We start from the raw sequence: 20,213 nt of genomic DNA on the forward strand, positions 1-20,213 counted from the left end.
ATTTCTTTCTCTTAAGATTTTTATTTTAGTGCAATAGCTTCTTAACTCATGCACAATTGGTATGCACTATAACTGACCTTTTCCAACATTTTAGAAAAATATATATGTATTATTTAGAATAACAGACAATTTAGAAGAACAGACAAACAGTCATTTTTATTGCCAATCTCATTTAGAGAATAGGAAAGCTGGCACTTTCTTTATGAATACATGCATTCACAGTCCCTATTCATCTGCTCCAATTATGATGCAGTCCATTTCAGAAATGCCTTGGAATTGATGTATAATTTTCCAGTATCACCATTTTACAGAATTACAAGTGTGTTTGTATAACAACATTAATATTAGAATAAATATAAATGTTACTCATAATTTGACCACAACAGCAGGTCTCAAATGGGTATTTGAGTCAGTCTCTTCATCTTTTCCAGTGTTTTCTGATTATGTCCCTTGTTGTCATTTGGTTTCAGACTCAGTAAGGACAGTCAAGCCCTTGTCAATTTTCTGTTGATATTCCCTCTCCGATTGCTTTCTTCTGTAGACGTCATCTGTGGAGCCAGGCATCAATAACTATTTATTCATAAAACAAATACGGATTTCTGAATACTGTACACATAAATCTATGTTAACCAGGGTTTAAGAGCAGTAATCTATAAAATAAAGATTGATGATACACATTTTAAATAAAATAGGGATGGCATGCATATATATATTTCACAGATTTTAATAAGTAAATCATGGTTCAGTAACTACAGTGTCTGGATAAATACAAAATCAAATCTGCGCAGTTAATAAGTGACCACACTGCGCAATGAGAACGCAGAATGATGCACAGAAACAATTAAAAGAGAGGGGGTGTGTACATTTACGTAATTATTCGACTTCTCATACTTACAAAATGTTTCTCTTCCTATCCTCACGTTAATCATGATCCACTCCATGACCCCTCCAATACAAAAGAACAAGGGCAAAAATCTGTATGTCCCAAATTGTCTTTTTCCAGGTACAAGACTTAATATATATTTTAGGTTCCGACTTTTTCTAAACATCTTTCTCTTTTAAAAGGCTATTCCCACATAGCCTCCTATACAATGTACTCACAATAATTGTAACTAATGGAAATGAGCTCTACACAACATTAGAACATTATGCCCTTCAACGCTGATCTATTACATGTTGCGCAGAACAGGAAAATATGGCGGTGTAAACGTCATTGATGGTGTGCTCTTATTGGTCCGCTGACAGGACTCTACCAAATCTGACAAGAGAGAGGGAATTTCTATGGGTGCTCAAATACTATAAGACTTTTGCTTTTCTGATGCCTAGTTGGCAAAAGACAAACAATACGAAGTACCATGAAGACCACCACACCTCTTTGATTTAAAACATTTCATTTCTGAGATGAAATGGGACTCTCTATGATTTAGACATTCAGTTATATGCAGTGAAGACTTACCATAATATGACCACTTGCTATTGTTGATTATATAACTGTTCATATATTATTTTTTGTATGATGATTCAATAAATCTGTGACATTCATTTCCATTTACACAGCATGTTGACATTTAATACTTAAAGAATGTGTTAGAAATACATACAGACTATCATATGAATGTTGCAGATGGTGCACAATGTTGGACAGAATTCTGACCTGATGGAATGAATACCTGTATCAATTTCTGGTGATTCTAATTTTTCTTCACAATTGTGGTAAAGGTGCTGAATACTTTACTGCAAGTTGCTTGTGTATCCTCTGTATATGTATTGCAAATGTGTTCATAATCATGATGCATGTTAGATTTAATAAATATTCTGCATTACATGATGCAATCCTTTATTTTTAATTCCCTTTTCCTTTTCTCATCATAAATTAGATCGGTTCCAACTGACAGTGTAATTTATACAGATTAAAACATAGCACTGGAAACAGCAACGACCACATTTAAAATGGTAGTTTCACAGCACACATTGGTGTGAATTGGTCAATCCTCTACTTTATAAGCTAGCCTGCAGAAAGTCCAATGATGCTCAACTGTGTTCTCATTGGCACGCTCACTCATGTGGTGCACTCGTGTGTTCCGAATTGTGAATCCCTGTTTAGTGATGTAGTCCATGAGGTGGACCCTTAGAGACACCTCTTGATGGTGGTCACACGGTCCAAAGGTGAAAGACACCTGACAGTCTCTGGTGTCCATCATGTGTTTGTTCCATTTGGTGAAGTTGTTGGATATTCCCTCGAGCAGTGAGTGGACCTTGGTGGTTATGGTTAGTTGCGTAATAATAACTGCTACAGGGTTTGAGTACTTAGAGAGCTTGCGGGTGCTAGACAACTCCACCACCTGTTCAAAGGTGTCCAGTGGGTAGAGAGGCTTTGGGTCATTGAGGCAATGGATTAATGGCTCAATCTGATAGAAGTCAGCTTCTTTACGCAGAAGGTCCATCTCCATGAAGTCAACAGGAAGAGTGAGCTCGGATGTGCGTAAGAAGTTTAATATATAGCGGAAAAGCGTCCCGTCCCGATCGATGAAGTAGTTGCCCTGAGCATCCCGTGTGGTGGGGAAGTCGCCACGGAACATGGCCCCCAGCATGGAATCTGGGTAACGTTGTAGAGTGGAGACAGAGGTGGTGTAGAGGTGACCTCCAATATTTAAGGTGACTAGGTGAGCCAACTAAAGAAGATGGACAAAAACAGAAAGATCATGTTATCTTAACATCCAAACATACACATAATATTGTAAAATACTTAAAGGAATAGTTCACCCAAAAATCATTTACTTACCCTTATGCCATCTCAAACTTGTATGACTTTATTCTTCGGAACACAAACAAAGATATTTTGATGGCGATATGATGTGTTAACATTAGGGGTGTAAAAAAATATTGTATCGTATTGTGTCATACGATACGATGCGCACTATACAATACCATATGTATTGTACGATACATAAACACATTATAGTGTAATTAAAACCAGGCAGCACAATTTTGAGAGCTGCGGAACAGTCTCCTCCCCGGAGAGGCAGCACTGAGCGCTCACAGGAAAACCGAATAACACACTTACAGTACATAGGCGAGAAGATCGATGGCAAATGTCAAGTAGACTGTACTGTAGAGGTACAGCTTGTTAAATTTGCCAAACAACAGTGTCATGTCCTGGTGCTACAGTACATCAAACATGTCGTTTTATTTACACCGACATCACCACACAAATTGGTGGATTTGTGAGGCAGAAACAGCAGCAGTAAGTTTAACAGCCGCCTCTCCCAGCCGACACTGAGCGTGACATGCACAACAAGATGATCATAAGTTATGAGTCATAACTATCAAAAAACAGCTTATTCAAAAAAACCAACAACGTAAGAAACCCGCAATTACATGAGACTTATAATTATCTGCTTTTAAATTCTAAATGTAAACAGCTTTGAGAACAACTCTTGCACACGTTATAAGTCTGTAATAATGGCGGTAAAGTTTACATGCAAAGTGAAACGAGGAAGAAGGCAAAAAAATTACATGTACCGATCAGTTTTTGCTCAAGCCGCTAAATAATATTGGATTATGTATATATATCGTAGAACCAGTGGTCAGGTTCCACTCCAGTTTTTTTTTTTTTTTAACCACTAAATAACATTGAAAGGAGTTTTTTTCCTGGCTACAGTCACTTCAGCTTGTTCACAGGGCTTTCAGACAACAAGGCACGGTTTTCTAGAAAGCTGTTTTGAAACTATGTGTATTGTGAAAAGTGCTATACAAATATAAATGACTAGCGTTGTAGTGTAGACAAACGTATTTTCTCAAGAAAAATATGAAAACTGTGAGTTCATATTAGTTTTTTTTTTCCAACAAGCAAACAAAATAAATGCAGTGCTGTTTTTTAAGTTACTTAGAGCTCTGCTTTATGTTGACACTTTTGTGGCATTCATGATTTAAAAGACATTTATGTCGAATCCTTGAATAAATTTGAGCAAAACATTTGTGGATGCTCGTATCGTATCGTGAAATTTGTGTATCGTTACATGCCTAGTTTATTCCAAATGGGAACCAACACTTCCAAAATCCAGAAGTACATAAAGGCAGCATAAAGGTAATCCATACAACTCGATTGGTTTAATCCATGTTTTACCCTTTATGCATGCATCAAGCGCAAGGAAGTGTAATCAATCTTCAAATCATGATTGCGCAAAGGAAGACTGCTGACGTCAAGATTTATAGTTACATTTTCACATTCTGTTTCTCACCCAAAACCGATCCTACTTCTTCAGAAAACATGGATTAAACCACCGGAGTCGTATGGATTACCTTTATGTCCCTTTTGGAGCTTGAAAGTGTTGGGCCCCAATGACTTGCATTGTATGGACAAAACACCTCATATCTCCATCAAAATATCTTCATTTGTGTTCTGCAGAAGAAAGCCATATGAGTTTTAAACAGCATGAGGGTGAGTAAATAATGAGAGTATTATCATTTTGTGTGAACTATTCCTTTAAAGGAGAAGCGTGACATTTAAAGGGGTCATGACATGAGGAATCAAATTTTCCTTAATCCTTTGACATATAAGAGGTCATTGTGTTATAAAAACATACAGTAATTTTCAGAACTCAAAACTTTCTCCTCACTGCAAAAAGAGCCTTTGTTGAAACCAAGCTGCCAAAACGACTTGTTCTCTACTTCCTCCACATCGTGCTGTCACACTGTGGTAGACATTTGCATCTGACCACCTTCACAACAACACACATCAATGCCTATTTTACTTTATCACTTCCGTAGCCCGCCCAACAGTGGTGAAATTGCAAGAATAGAACAGGTCAGTCAAGAGCAGAGAGCCAATCATAACAGTGGGCGTATACTGTCAAGTCTTAAAGGAGAAGCAGCACCAAAACCGAGCGTCAGAATGAGGGTGAAAATTGGTAATTCTTCTACAAATATATGACTGTTTTTTGTGCAAAAATGTTTACTTATAAGTAACCCTTGAGCAACAGATTAAAATAATAAAAACGGCATGTCATGACCCCTTTAAAATGTGTTAAAGTGCATTATGTTTTTATATAATATTTTGTTTACAGCTGTCTCTGCATATTAAGTTGGGAAACAAGTATTTTAAAGCTATCCACAATATTCTCAGCGAGTCCATTGTATTTCGCTAGGTTGGCGGAATTTCCGGCTGGCTAACGGAAGTGCGATTTGTTGGCATTTTGTGGCGTTTAGCCAGTCACTGCTTGCGTGTCATGCTGTTAAATTCTTGCTTTTTAAGTGTTGTAAGTTGTCTGAAATTTCCCAGACAATGTGTGCAGTTAATGATTTTGTAATAATCAAGCAAAACTAAAGATTTATCTAAAACAGCAATGTTATTATCAGAAACCACTCTCAAAGCGCTCCAGTCCCAGATGCTGCTTCTTCCATCGGCTGCCTACAGAAGAATTGATTTAGGAACATCTGTTTGAAAAAGCTTGGAATAATTTGTTTTTGTGCTCTTTTCACTTAATTGGCAAGAAGTCAACAGAAGGATTACTTATAAACTCAGCAAAAAAAGAAACGTCCTCTCACTTAACTGCTTTTATTTTCAGCAAACTTAACATGTGTAAATATTTGTATGAACATAAAAATATTCAACAACTAAGACATAAACTGAAAAAGTTTCACAGACATGTGACTAACAGAAATGGAATATTGTGTCCCTGAACAAAGAGGGGGTCAAAATCAAAAGTAACAGTCAGTATCTGGTGTGGCCACCAGCTGCATTAAGTACTGCAGTGCATCTCCTCCTCATGGACTGCACCAGATTTGCCAGTTCTTGCTGTGAGATGTTACCCCACTCTTCAACCAAGGCACTTGCAAGTTCCCGGACATTTCTGGGGGGAATGACCCTAGCCCTCATCCTCCGATCCAACAGGTCCCAGACGTGCTCAATGGGATTGAGATCCGGGCTCTTCGCTGGCCATGGCAGAACACTGACATTCCTGTCTTGCATGAAATCACACACAGAATGAGCAGTGTGGCTGGTGGCATTGTCATGCTGGAGGGTCATGTCAGGATGAGCCTGCAGGAAGGGTACCACATGAGGGAGGAGGATGTCTTTCCTGTAACGCACAGCGTTGAGATTGCCTGCAATGACAACAAGCTCAGTCCGATGATGCTGTGACACACTGCCCCAGACCATGATGGACCCTCCACCTCCAAATCGATCCTGCTCCAGAGTACAGGCCTCGGTGTAACACTCATTCCTTCGACGATAAACGCGAGCCTGACCATCACCCCTGTTGAGACAAAACCGTGACTCATCAGTGAAGAGCACTTTTTGCCAGTCCTGTCTGGTCCAGCGAAGGTGGGTTTGTGCCCATAGGCGACTTTGTTACCGGTGATGTCTGGTAAGGACCTGCCTTACAACAGGCCTACAAGCCCTCAGTCCAGCCTCTCTCAGCCTATTGCGGACAGTCTGAGCACTGATGGAGGGATTGTGCATTCCTGGTGTAACTCGGGCAGTTGTTGTTGCCATCCTGTACCTGTCCCGCAAGTGTGATATTCGGATGTACCGATCCTGTACAGGTGTTGTTACAAGTGGTCTGTCACTGCGAGGATGATCAGCTGTCCTTCCTGTCTCACTGTAGCACTGTCTTAGGCGTCTCACAGTATGGACATTGCAATTTATTGCCCTGGCCACATCTGCAGTCCTCATGCCTCCATGCAGCATACCTAAGGCACGTTCATGCAGATGAGCAGGGACCCTGGGCATCTTTCTTTTGGTGTTTTTCAGAGTCAGTAGAAAGGTCTCTATTGTCCTAAGTTTTTATAACTGTGACCTTAATTGCCTACCGTCTGTAAGCTGTTAGTGTCTTAACGACCATTCCACAGGTGCATGTTCATTCATTGTTTATGGTTCATTGAACAAGCATGGAAAACATTGTTTAAACCCTTTACAATAAAGATCTGTAAAGTTATTTGGATTTTTACAAAATTATCTTTAAAATACAGCGCCCTTTTTTACTGAGTTTATTATCACTGTTATGGTCCGGCTATGATAGACGTCAAGAATCGGAGTGCAATGAATTACATATAAACGATAGCATTATTGTTCTAACAGGTGTGTGTACATGTGCTGAAAATTCATTAGACATTTTGAGAGTTTGTTCATTTCTATTCAACGTTGGCCTTTGTGAATGGTTCACGTGTTTTGAACGTGTTTTACTGAGTATAAAAGGAACAGTGTTTTTACTGAACTGTCTGTGAGTAGAGATTATGTTTTCAACAGTTTTCATGCTGTGATACTAAATGGATAAATTCTACTGTGGAAGACCATAATTATTATATGAGACATGTACAGTAGTGAGATGTTTTATCACGTTTGAAATTAATTGAATTATGATTTTCCTCTTTCCTGCATTTTTCCTGCCTGCAATTCACTTTCTTTTGAGTGTCTTTACTGAATGTGCATGTCTTCCCTTAAGGGGAAAAGGTGATTTGGAAAACAGTGTGAGTATGAATTCAGTATCAGTTAAATTTATTTGTACACTGCTTTGAATAATACATACTGTTTTATGTTGCTTTACAGAGAACATTGAACGTTTATGTACAATGTTTATAATGTATGTCCAAATAAATATGTTTACTTGTATTGCATGTAGTTCTGTTTGTACAGTACAGTTTATTGTGTGGCTAATAAGCCATCATTATTTCCAATACAAGAACAATAAATTCAATCTATCAACAGGATCAGTTGTTCAGTCAACACTAAAACATTTCAAGTAGTTTATAGCATTTAGATACGGAGATTATGTATGTAAACTAACAATTATAAAGCTAGATTGAGCTTACACATTCATCTCCCGCTAAATAATTGTATTTTATCCGAAAAACAGCAGCATGACAGTATCATCGCCTGAGTCCTGTAATACACGAGCATCCTGCTGTCTGGACCTCCCCTGTATCTGCAGTAAGTACATAATCTCCCTACAACAAACTCTTCAGGTTAGTCTGCTCAGGTTCTTCCATCGATGGATAAAGACTCAACAAAATAATTAAAATGCTTCTATTTGCGATATTTGGCCATCATCCTCAAACCCGTAATAATTAACAGATAGGTGGGCAAGAACAATATCACCTTGCTATAATTATGTGATCATTTGTTCTCAAGTTTCTGTCATTTTCAATGCTGTGTTAGGACATAACATAATGATTGTTTACGCTTCACCGGAAGTTCCGCCCACATCGACCGCAAAGCATCATGGGACTATTGTGGATAGTTTACCCAAATTTTAAATTCTCTCATCATTTACTAATTTAGATTTTTAGAAGAATATCTCAGCTGTACTCAGTGGCAGTAATGTATTCTGAGCTTACAAAACAGTGTCGAATTTATTTGTGCATTCTGTTACAAGCAATTGTGAGAATCTTTGATGCTGTTAACTGCATTATTAAAATAAAGCTGAGTGACTGGATCAGACAGTTGTTGGGTTCACTCCCCCTTCTCCCCTCACTCCGCTGCTGATCACGCCCACTTTGAGTGCATCTTTTAAAAATGTGGTGAGAGCTCAACTGTGCTGAATGGGGGTGTTGCCACCCTAAGGCCGTGTGTCCACCAAAGTGTTTTTTGCCAGCTGAAAATGCCAGGCGCTCTTCTGGAAATGCCCAGCTGGGAGCACTTGAAAGCGCTTTAGAATTGCAGTGTTTTTTCAGCTGAGACGCTTTGGTTGATATGATACAGAATATCCACGGAATTAATGTGTTGCAAGTACCTAATTTCGCAGATAGTTTGTGTTATCAAGCACTGAATGTAAAAATGTCAGCACAAGGAAGAGTACTTGCTCTGGATGAAGGGAAGGCTAAAGAATTATTTTTCATATTAATATTGTGGTAGTCCGGGAATGTCATCTGTCCAGAAATGAATACTCAAGAGACCAGCAAACTTCTCCATTGTGGTTCAGTCATTGTACAAGTAGGATGTGAATGTTGGTCAGTGTGGTATTTGTCACGCCCCTCCTCCACTGTGATTGGACGGCTGGGTAAAAAGTGACTGTGATGAGCGCTGCGTTTTACCCAAAGTTGAACATTTTTCAACTCTCAGCAACCAGAAAAAGAAATGCCAAGCATGCAGCGCTCAGCGTGGAACAGACGCTCAGCACCTCGTCATGCTGCTGGCTTTTTTAAATACACAGCACTCCCATTGCAAGCAATTAAAAAAAATACACTGGCCTCAGGAAAAAATGCTTTGGTGGACACACGGCCTTAGTCCTTTTTTACTATAAATTCTCCTCCCTGCCCTGTAGGTGGCGATATGCACGAAGAATGTGAATTGCCAAAAACAAAAGAATGTGAAAGTGGAAATTTATAGTAAAAAAGTACTTTTCTATCATTTTCTTACTCATACCTATAATATTGCTTCTGGATATATGGATTTAACCACTGGAGTCTTATGGATTCCTTTATGTAGCCTTTATATTCTTTATGGACCTTCAAGTTCTGGCCACCCACCATACACTTGCATTGTATTGACCTACAGAGTTAAAATATTCTTCTAAAATTCTTCATTTGCATCCAGCAGAAGAAAGATTTTCTGGAGTAAATAATGAGAAAAGTTTAATTTTTTGGATGAACTATCCTTTTAGCATCTATTTATTTCAATATTTATGTTTATTCCACACTTCACTTTTAAGTAAATATACAAATGAGTTGCATAAAGATTCTAATAAACACTTGGTAACAATTAGGTTGCTTCCACATACATACCCTATGCCCCCAGTCCCCATTATCCATTTGATAAGGATAGATAGACTGGTCTGATCTACAGAAGTTCAAATATTATATTGGATGAGACCTGCAAAAGAAGGCAAAAAATTACTCATTCATTTAGGGAACTTAAGTGTAATTTATCTGCAATCAGACAAACATATTAAGTTTTAAACACAGCGGAAACTGTAATGAAGCTTAATAATAAGGAATCGTATCACAAGCATATAATGAAATGAATGTAAGATGCATTAATGTTTGCAAACAATCCAAATGAATTTGATACCCAGTAGCATGTTAGCCGTTTTGGTAAAGCAGGTGAAATAATAAATAGGATTTCTGATCCGTTATTACTTGCCGTTAACCCTGAAATACGTTAAAAACGTCCCACGTTTGTACATGATTAAATCTAGCATTAAAAGCATTGGCACGTTTTATTTAGTTGAAGGTCTTCTCTAGTTACACTTGCTAGCCAGCTACCACCAAGCTATAATGTGCAGCTAGCTACCTGCTAACTACTAATGAAATAAATAACTATTATGAATAAAATATGCGCATTTTCTGGTAAAAAAGATACGAGATAACCACATCCCTACCGATCTTTAGTGCTGTTTGTCTGTGTCGTCAGGTTTGATGATGCTGTGCAGCAGACAGACTGTTAGCTGATCAGAGCCGAGAACACACAGGAGCCCCACTATCACGTGATTTACACTACCATACATAAAAAACAGCACATCTGTGCAAAAGAACAGCTAAGCTTTGTGGCGAAGCTTGTGCAAATGTCAGAGGGAGTCAAAATAACTGCTACATAAATAATGATTTATTTCAAATCAGGAGACAGGACACCTCTTACAACTGGGGACCCAAAATTGCTGTAGCCTTACACAAATATCACATCACTACAAATAAAAGTGATATTTAAAGGCATAATTGCACTAACAAAAAAGCAGCAAAAAGTTTTTTTGTACATGGTACAGTAGTAATACCTTGGTTTTGTAGACACGTACCATGACAATGTTGTGGACATTTTCCATGGTTTTACCATGGTATTTTATTATTATTATTATTATTATGATTATTTATTTATATATTTATTTATTTATTTTTTATTTTTTGAAGTTGCTTGGAGTACCAAGTAAATACCATGGTAAATGAATATATATTCAGTACTTTGGTATTTATAAAAGTACCATGGTATTACCATCTGAAACCATCACTCACCACAATAATGTTTTGTTAGGGTGATCAGTTTTTGTAATTGATCATTAAGATGTTTGCATGCATGCTGCAAAATCATTGCTGATGAATATTGTTTTTCTAATATGAGAAGTCTGACATATATTGTTGTATACATATTATAGTGCAACCTTGTTTAATGTATTTTAACTAAATAATGAATCATATTTATTCATTCCTCTGGGAAAAAACTAAACAAAAAAACACTTGCACTGTACATAACAGATTTGTATTTGCACTGTACATAACAGATTGTATTAGATTTGCACTACCCATGTGTATGTGTGTATGTATATATGTGTGTGTGACTGTACGTATGTGTATAATTATTATTTTTGTTTTATTATCTCTGTCTTGCTGCTGTTTTTGTATTGTTGTACACTGGAAGATCCTGTCACCAATACAAATTCCTTGTATGTGTAAGCATACTTGGCAATAAAGCTGATTCTGATAATAACTAGGAAACAAAAAGCAATGTTGCTCTGTGTGTAGACTATCATGACTTTAAGACTAGTGCTTTAAAGACAAATATCACGCAATATACAGCTCAATAGACATCTCAGGATTTCTTCTTGGTGCTTGCACTCACTGTGCTCTGCTGTGAGATGATGAAATCTAAAATAAATTTGGCTGTCTGACGTGGTCGCTCCATAACCACAGAATGGCCACAGTTCTCCAGTAAATCAACACGACAGCCTGGAAGAGCCTCCGCAAGCAAAGCTGCTCCAGACACATCCACTACCTGACGATAAAGACAGGAATATGTATGAATTTATGTATCTGAGAACTGTATTCATGTGTGGGTAATCTCTTTATAGGTTATAGATATGCATGCTTTCGATGCATAGCCTACCTGGTCCTGTTTGCCCCAGATGATTTGCAAAGGCGTAGTTATTTGCTGTATATGCTCATGTAAGGCATATCTAGAGTGTTCTCTCATAATTTCCATAAACACTATGGTGACGTTCAGAGAGAAGTTACTTAGGCAAAGTAAATACAATTATGCAAAACAACAGAAAGTCAAACAATTTTACATCACTTTGTAATATTTTATTGTTAAGCAAAGTGTAATAATATAATTTCAGCAAGTATGCTGACCCTCATGATAAAAGTCATTGTGTGGAATCTGTACATCAACCAGTCCTTGAATAATCTGGAATCAAATGTAACTGTCACTCACACTGTGTGAAGCTGGGTCTAAAATATAGTGCCCTGGGTTACTGAACACTGAGTACTATGTGTCTCTCACCTGTTGAGGTACTCTGAAGCGCACTTGAGAGCAGAGTTTCAGCATTTCCTCCATCTCCTCTGGGGTGGATGGAATAAGTGGAATGTTCATCCTGTACTGGCTGTTCTGCACATCATGCATCTGACTGTCAAATTTGCTCTCGTTTTGGTTCTTCAGACCTTCACAAAATATACAGGAAAGACTTTAGGGAGTAACTGTTATATTTTCCACTTGCCCAATATTTTGCAAGATTCAAGTTAATTCAATGACAAAATATTTTGACTGACCGGCTGGACAGATTAGGGTGATACTGCAAAGATCTGAAGGATAGCAGGCTGTATGCACGCTTCTGCTACTGTCCCACCCATTGAAGTGCCCACCAGATGGAAGGGTTTCGGTTAAGTTTAATGGCCTCTACAAACTAAAAGAAAGTGGTTTAAAAATTATTAGCATTTCACAAAGGTTAGTATGGAGGTGAGGATGTGGTGGAGCGCCTGTCTGAGGAGATAGAAAGCGGTAAGGAGACGAATTGCTCCTAGTTACCGTTTCTCTATTGACAGTGAGAGACGGGGGAGATAAAAACGGGTCCAGGATGGAGAGAGAGAGAGAGAGAGAGAGAGACCAGAGACCATGTGCCTGCTACCAGAGTGTTGTGCTGAAAAGTGGACCTGTCTTATCTTTTATGCTGCAAAGCAGACTTTTGGTTTTGAGTGCGAAGCTGCAAAGCGATTTTCTATTATTTTGTTAATAAAACTCTAAATCTCATGGACTGTGAAAACCGGCTCCCTCTTCCTCCTTTGATCCAAATACGAACCTTTGCTACAGTTACCAATACATACATGTAAGATGCTTTTCAAAAATAATAGTGTCATTTCAAGTCTAAGAAGTATTTTTTTCTTTTTTTTTTTGGAAATATGTAATATATCCAGCCAGCCATTACCTGTTGTATTCTCTTGGCCTGGCCCTGGATTGAATAGTCATCTGTGTTGGTACGTGTTGTACCCTCATGTCCTGGCATGTCAACACATAGCAGGTGGAGATGTTTGGGAAGGTACTGTTTAGAATCAAGACACAAACCCTGTGTTTTGAAATGCTGTAATAAGGAACAACATCCACTGTATTTTTCCTCAATATACCTAGGGGTTAATAGATGCTAGGGGAATGACATTCACCCACCTTTGAGTTAAAAACAAAACTAAACAAAACAAAAAACAACAATATCAAAACAAAACAAGCAAAGATAAAAAAAGAAAAAAAAAAAAAGATTTCCAGTTTGCTTGTCAATCCATTCCATTTCAGTCAACACCAGAAGGGTTCCCCATCTCCCATGCTTATACCGAAGCCCTGTAAGCATACTATACCTTCACCATCGGGAGCCACGTGTCCTTGTGAGCAGAGAAGCCATGCAGCATGAGTATAGAGGGCCTGAGGCCTGGTTTTCCCCGGTATGAGTAACAGAAGCGATAACCCCCACAGTCTGCATAGCGCACCTGTAGACCCAGTGTTCGCCTCCAGTACCTCCAAAACACAGGTGTGTTAATAGGTCAAAATTATGACACAGAAAAAAGTTCATTCATATCATTTGGTAGGCATTTGTATTGTAAACCTATTGGTAAAAAAAACAACAACTGCATAATAGACAAAAATGTGTATAGTTATAAAATGTTGTATGCCTATTTGTTTATATAAATTAAAGATTCATACATTATTCTAAAGATTGATATTTATATATGATAATAAACTATCGTAGCTAGTATTTATATAGTATCTTAAAGTGGTATTTACCAGTAATATAATTTGATGAGTGACGATGGCCACAGCATGAAGGAGGCCATGAATAGAAGGAGAGGGATAGCAAGAGTCCCTGCAGCAATGGCAAACATATTCACCATATCCAGATCCATGGCAACCCTCTGTATTTACCTAGAGCTGAAAAAACTCTCATGCATTAAAAATGTCAGGGAAAGATGTAAAACCCCCAAATGCCTTTGCTGTTCTGCTATGGTAAGTCACCATATGCATTGGTCAGATTAATAGAGAATGAATGGTGGGGGAGGGTTTGGCAGCATCTGTTTGTGTCTAGTCAATATATGTAACCCAGATATCTGACCATGCGCTTAAAATATTTACATTTCTATGATTTCATCCCTTCGTTTTACCGTCACTGCATAAAATGTATATGTATGCATATTTTTCCACATTCACAGAAGCATTTTACAATTTTGAGTATATGTATCATTGCAATATCTTGCCAAAATATTGAAACAGCTTAACCTCTAGGATACAATTTAGGTTAAAAGTTTAAATCATTAAAATTGGCTTATGATTCATTTCATTACTTCACAAACAGATCCATTTGTATAATTTTGGAACAATTTAAGAGCAATGAACCTACTTCATAAGGTTACTCCAACATGAATGTAATTTAGTGAAGTCAATGTTATAATAAAAAGCAGTATCAAATAGCATATATCCCAAAAAACTTTATTTCCAATTCAGATAATATGGCTAGTCAGTGTATCATCGGTCCTTATAAGTTCATCAGTGCTTGTTTTGCCCAATTAGCACAGAGATGGCATGCAGAGAAAACAGTGTGTGGTGATCCCGTGGTTTCAACCAATCATCAATTCAGTTGGAGAACTGAAAAAAAAAATTATTTTGTGGGGAAGTAAATATAGCAGAACAGAATAAGTACTTTCTACATTGAATAAGTCAGTTTAAGCGAGAACATGAAAATATGAAGTAAATTCTGCATTCAAACATGTAAAAATTTATGTTCTAGCTTATAAGTAATTTAACTGGAAAATACAGTATAATAAGTACATTTTACTTAACTTTTCGAAGCTGGTGTTCCCAGCATGCAATGTGCTTAAATAATTAATAAGCTTGCATGGTTTCACTGTTTGCAAGTTTATTTACACTATCTAAACTATTATTATCTGCGTTCTCTGTATCTTGTTCACATTGCCAGTAATACAAGGTAATGTTGTCTCATAGACTACATAGCATGCATTAAGCTTTCCTGTGGAAATCTTTCACTTGTCATATGGTACATGACTAAACATGCATTTGTAAGGAAAATTCAAAACGTGACATGTTGCAATAATATGTTCATTTAAATGTTACTAGGTTTAAGTACCATTCATATCATATTTGTAAGTAAAAATTACTGTATTTACTAACATGTTTGATTTAAAATTTCTAATTTTTATCAATAATACATCATGAAGTTAAATAGATTTTATTCCATTTTATACCAAAATTTTATTAAAACCTTTGTAAAAAATTTTTCTAGATAAATTGTAGTAAATATGTAAAGCCACATGAAGACAAAGCTGTAATTTAGATGCACTTTCGCTTACATCACATTTATAGTGATTGCTAATTGATTTCTATGATTAAAACCCTCTAGATGTCTTTAGGCTAGATCATCATAGGGAAAAAAAATATTGCAATCATTTAGAGCTATTTAGAGTTGCAAACACAGACACTTAATGTACTGTTTTTAGCATTAAATATAATAATAATAAAAAAAAAACCTACATATTCAGAGAGAATTATCCATTAAAAAGACATTCTTCATACTGAGTGAGATGCTACTGTATGTATTGCATATACAGATGTATTGCGTGCACATACGTACACACACAATATTAAAACCACCTGCCTAATGTTGTGTAGGTCCCCCTTGTGCCACCACAACAGTGCCAACCCACATCTCAATAGCATTCTGAGATGATATTCTTCTCACCACAATTGTACAGAGCTGTTATCTGAGTTACCATAGACTTTGTCAGTTCGAACCAGTCTGGCCATTGTCTGTTGACCTCTCTCATCAACAAGGTGTTTCCGTCTACAGAACTGCCGCTCACTGGATTTATGCTAAATTGCTAATTTGTTACTAGAAAATCACTTGCCATTATATCAAACACAGTTGAAAGCTATTTGGTGTTGGAGTGATGGCTACTGGAAATGGGGCCTGTCTAGATTTTATCAAAAATTACTTTTTTCAAATAGTGATGGTGCTGTTTCATTCCAAAGAACCCCAATTACAGAATATCTGTATTAAAATAATAATGTCTAAAATCATAAATTCTTCTCACAAGGATTTTCACATCCAGGGTATATGGGTTTTCATAGAACAGTGATATGGAAAGGAGATCCTGGAATATGCTCATCCCCCCCACTTCACTGCTAATATGTATCATCCTCTTTCCTTGACAACATGGTTGATCCTGTATTGATGTTCACCCATGTGAATCACTGACATCCGCTCACGGAGCACCGTGGGGCCATGCATGCCAACAAAAAGAAGATTGCGTCCTACAACATAAAATGCAGTTACACTCGGTTCTATCTCAATACTTTGCATTGGGTGTCTAGCTGGCATGGCATTTGAAAATGAATTGCAGTGCAAATTAATTTTTCTTTTCAAATGCACTCACCAGCTTTACTGCAGTCCAAATAAAATATGTTTTTCTGTCCTAGAAAGCCCTTACTCAGGCCTGGGCCATGGCTGATAATTTTACTAGCATTAGGCAGAAAGACTGTGTCTGCACTGCTGTCAGATGTTAAGTTTATTTCCATCCCTGGCTGCGAGGGCTCCCCATTACCATTAATCATCATATTATGACCTATGGGCACCACGAAATACACAAATATCAGACTTTATCCACTCCAATATATTCCATGCATGGAAATAGTCTTAAAAGACACTGTTAATGTTAATAGTGACACTTTGTTCCATTTGTCCCTGTGTGAGATTCTCATCTGTAATGGCACTGACTGACACATGGAAAGGGCTTTCTGAAACATGCTCCTCATTATACATGATTGACAAGAAAACAAAATCTGTAAACATTTCTCTAAATATGCCATTCTCTTCCCCAGAGAATGAGTAATCAGTCTGCAGTGTGGATGGAGCATCTTTACCAGGTTCTTGAGCTGTGTAGGACACAATGCAAGAACCAACCAGCTGATGGAGCTCAAAGTGGAGCTCAGTCTTTCCAGGGCCTTCCAGTGAGACAGACAGAGCACCAGCTCCATGTGTCCATATATTAAAGACACCTGAAAAAAAGAAATCAATACATACTTTTGATACGCTGTAAAAACTTTCACTAAAATTGACAACTTAAGTTTAATCGCTGCCTTAGCTTCTACCCTTTACAAGTAAAATCAAAGATTTTAACAGACTGTTACGGAGTTAAAACCTGTAGTGAAAAGTGTATTGCACTTTTTTGACCACTTTGAATTTCATTACTGATTAATGAAATTGAGTTGAAACTCTTAAAATAGAGTGAATGTGGAAAAAAGTATTGTGAACAGATGGAATCAAAGTTGGGTCCCACTTTATATTAGGTGTCTGTAACTACTATGTACGAACATAAAAATACACACAAAACAATGTATTTATTGTGTAACTACATTGTTCTGCACAATTCTCACAAGATTTACATTTGCTACTACGGAGGTTGAGGTACATGTAGATTTAGGAGTAGGGGTAGGGTTTAGGGTTAGCGTTTAGGATAAGGTTTGGGGTAGGGTTAACAGAGTAAGAACAGATGTAATTAAATGCAGGTACATTAAATGCAAGTACAATGCAACACCACATGTGTACATAATAAGTACATTGTATCAAATGCCTAAGTGCATAGAAGTTAAAGACACCTAATATAAAGTGGGTCCCTAAGTTGTTATAACAATGATGAAAACATTCTTTACCATATCTTCTCAGGATTTGTTATTTAATTAACAACCACAAGTGAAGGAAGTCCACTGTCATAATTCATTAGTTCAAAAGACCTCATTTTGTCCCTGACGAATGGAAAACAGAGAATCTTAAAAATAAAGGTTCTTTATCAGCATGCATGGTTCCATGAAGAACCTTTAATATCCATTGAACCTTCTTATTGCACAAAATATTCTTTGTATTGAAAAAGAGTTCTTTAGACTATAAAAGGTTCTTAAAAAAAATAAAAATAAAAAATTCTGGATTATGGTTCTTCTATGGCATTGCTGCTAAAACCTTTTTTAAAACCTTTATTTTTAAGAGTGAGAGTACCTAGAACATCTGTTCAAGCTCTCTGAAGGCCTTCTCCCCACACCTGGACCTTTTCAAATCCTCTCTCTCAAAACGGGCTAACGGTGTACTGCAATATGCAGCCAGGGATTGTCTAACCTTGGTTCTTTTCGGTTACATTGTGAACTCCCATCTTTTTAGCTATAAAGCTCACTGCATAGGTGTCACCGCCAGCAACAACAATCCTGGTGTCCCCTAGAGTTCCTGATGGAGCAATCACCCTGACCAGATAGGTTCTCAATCCCTGTAATGACAATTCGTTCACTGCACTGTGAATTAAATAAGTCTTTGAGAAATAATCTAAAATATCAGGATGTGTGTGACGTTGCTATACAACTCTCTACCTGTGATTTTGAAGGCTAAGCTGCATTCATGGTGGCTGGTTTCTGGCTGTATGTGACGTTTTGTCTTATCAACCCACTGTCTGTCACCACAGCTGTGAATGGACTCTCTGGGAAAGACGGATTCAATATTTATCTCCAAATTACAGTTTATCACTTTAAAGGAGTCATGTCATGAGGAATCCAAATTTATTTGATCTTTTGACATATAAGAGTTTATTCTACTATACAAACATTCAAGTTTCAGAACTCAAAACTTCCTCCCTTGTCCAAAAAGAGTATTTACTGACAACAAGCTGCAAAAACAGATCGTTCTCTACTTTCGTGACTTCTCTACATCACTTGGGGGCCTTTAATTCATGACCACCTCCATAGCAAGATATCAACGCCTCAAGAGACAGCAGGACATATATAGCCATACTTATACACCTAGAGGGACCATTTCTGTAGTTATTTGACGAACAAAGAGATTATGATGCTGGGGAAGATTTGCAAACATTGTGCCATTCCTGACTGTGGAAATTCAGCGTCTCTGCATAACCTTCTGAAGGATGACAACATTAGGAAAGAGTGGCTGAAGTTTATCTTTAACAGTTCCTGATTGCATATGTGGGAATATATGTTTTGTTTGGAACATTCACCTAAGGATTCTTTTGAGAACTATGATTCAGACTTTGCAAAGAAACGTATTGAAAGATGGAGCAGTGCCAACTATATTGGACATGACAGTAATGCCGATGAGCAACAAATTTAATACTACCGTTTCTGTCTGTGTTTAATATGTAAGGAATTGTATAGTCAGTCATTTTTATCATAAAATAAACCATGATCAGGACTCCGTGAGATTATTTTATTATGTAAGAATAAATGAAGGGCAATTGTATAGTTTAAGCTAGCGGTTGCTGTCTCATCTGTCTTGTATTAGCCAGGACGTCCTGTATTTTGGCCAAAATGAATGCATCGGGATGCCCATTATCTTATATATATAAGCAGCAAAACAGTTCAGGGCGGTTCCCTCCCCCAGTCGACTGACAAAATGACCGGGAGGGTGACTCCCCACCAGGTGAACATCCCGTATTCTCCATTACACAGGATGCGTATTGAAGCGGCCACACTACAGAGGCGAACAACTGGGTTGACTGTCTATTACAGCTGGATACAGATTTATTAACCCTTCATATTCGCAGCTTGTGTAAGACTGGACTTCTTTTCCACTGTTCTCACAGTTTTATTCTTTTGTTCACTGTTGTCTTATTTTATATTTTATTTTGATATTGTAGAGTGTAAATATACATGATTGGGCTGTCTTTGAGATATGGTCTGTGAAACTGAGTTGGTTATCGATGGTTACCCCTAGATTTCTGACCATTTTGGAAGGTGTTACTGTAGTTGAACCCAGCTGAACGGTGATGTGTTCAACAGCAGGGTTGGCTGGAAAGACGAGGAGCTCAGTCTTCGCTGGGTTAAGTTGCAGGTGGTGTTCCTTCATCTAGGCAGAGATGTCTGCCAAACAAGCCGAGATTCAAGCAGTCACCATGGTGTCGTTGGGCTGGAAAGACAAGTAGAGCTGTGTCATCGGCGTAGCAGTGGTAAGAGAACACATGTG

The 20,213-nt window shown here is 37.6% G+C and overlaps 2 protein-coding genes and 1 pseudogene across 2 annotated transcripts; all 3 read right to left on the reverse strand.

Moving 5' to 3' along the window:
* Positions 1 to 137: 137 nt before the first annotated feature.
* Positions 138 to 1,078, reverse strand: LOC127420166 (small integral membrane protein 4-like). The gene is made up of 2 exons (XM_051662217.1): positions 896 to 1,078; positions 138 to 548 (listed from the first exon to the last, which is right to left on the reverse strand). Exons 1-2 carry the CDS (start codon positions 1,047 to 1,049, stop codon positions 457 to 459), a joined length of 246 nt encoding a protein of 81 aa, XP_051518177.1. The 5' UTR covers positions 1,050 to 1,078; the 3' UTR covers positions 138 to 456.
* Positions 1,079 to 1,970: 892 nt separating this feature from the next.
* LOC127420165 (BTB/POZ domain-containing protein KCTD6) lies at positions 1,971 to 10,452 on the reverse strand. The gene is made up of 3 exons (XM_051662216.1): positions 10,320 to 10,452; positions 9,724 to 9,811; positions 1,971 to 2,672 (listed from the first exon to the last, which is right to left on the reverse strand). Exons 2-3 carry the CDS (start codon positions 9,748 to 9,750, stop codon positions 1,986 to 1,988), a joined length of 714 nt encoding a protein of 237 aa, XP_051518176.1. The 5' UTR covers positions 9,751 to 9,811; positions 10,320 to 10,452; the 3' UTR covers positions 1,971 to 1,985.
* Positions 10,453 to 11,478: 1,026 nt separating this feature from the next.
* Positions 11,479 to 14,340, reverse strand: LOC127420163 (monoacylglycerol lipase ABHD6-like; annotated as a pseudogene).
* Positions 14,341 to 20,213: the final 5,873 nt, after the last annotated feature.

Source organism: Myxocyprinus asiaticus, chromosome 29 (assembly GCF_019703515.2).
Source record: "Myxocyprinus asiaticus isolate MX2 ecotype Aquarium Trade chromosome 29, UBuf_Myxa_2, whole genome shotgun sequence".
In the NCBI taxonomy this organism is placed as follows: domain Eukaryota; kingdom Metazoa; phylum Chordata; class Actinopteri; order Cypriniformes; family Catostomidae; genus Myxocyprinus; species Myxocyprinus asiaticus.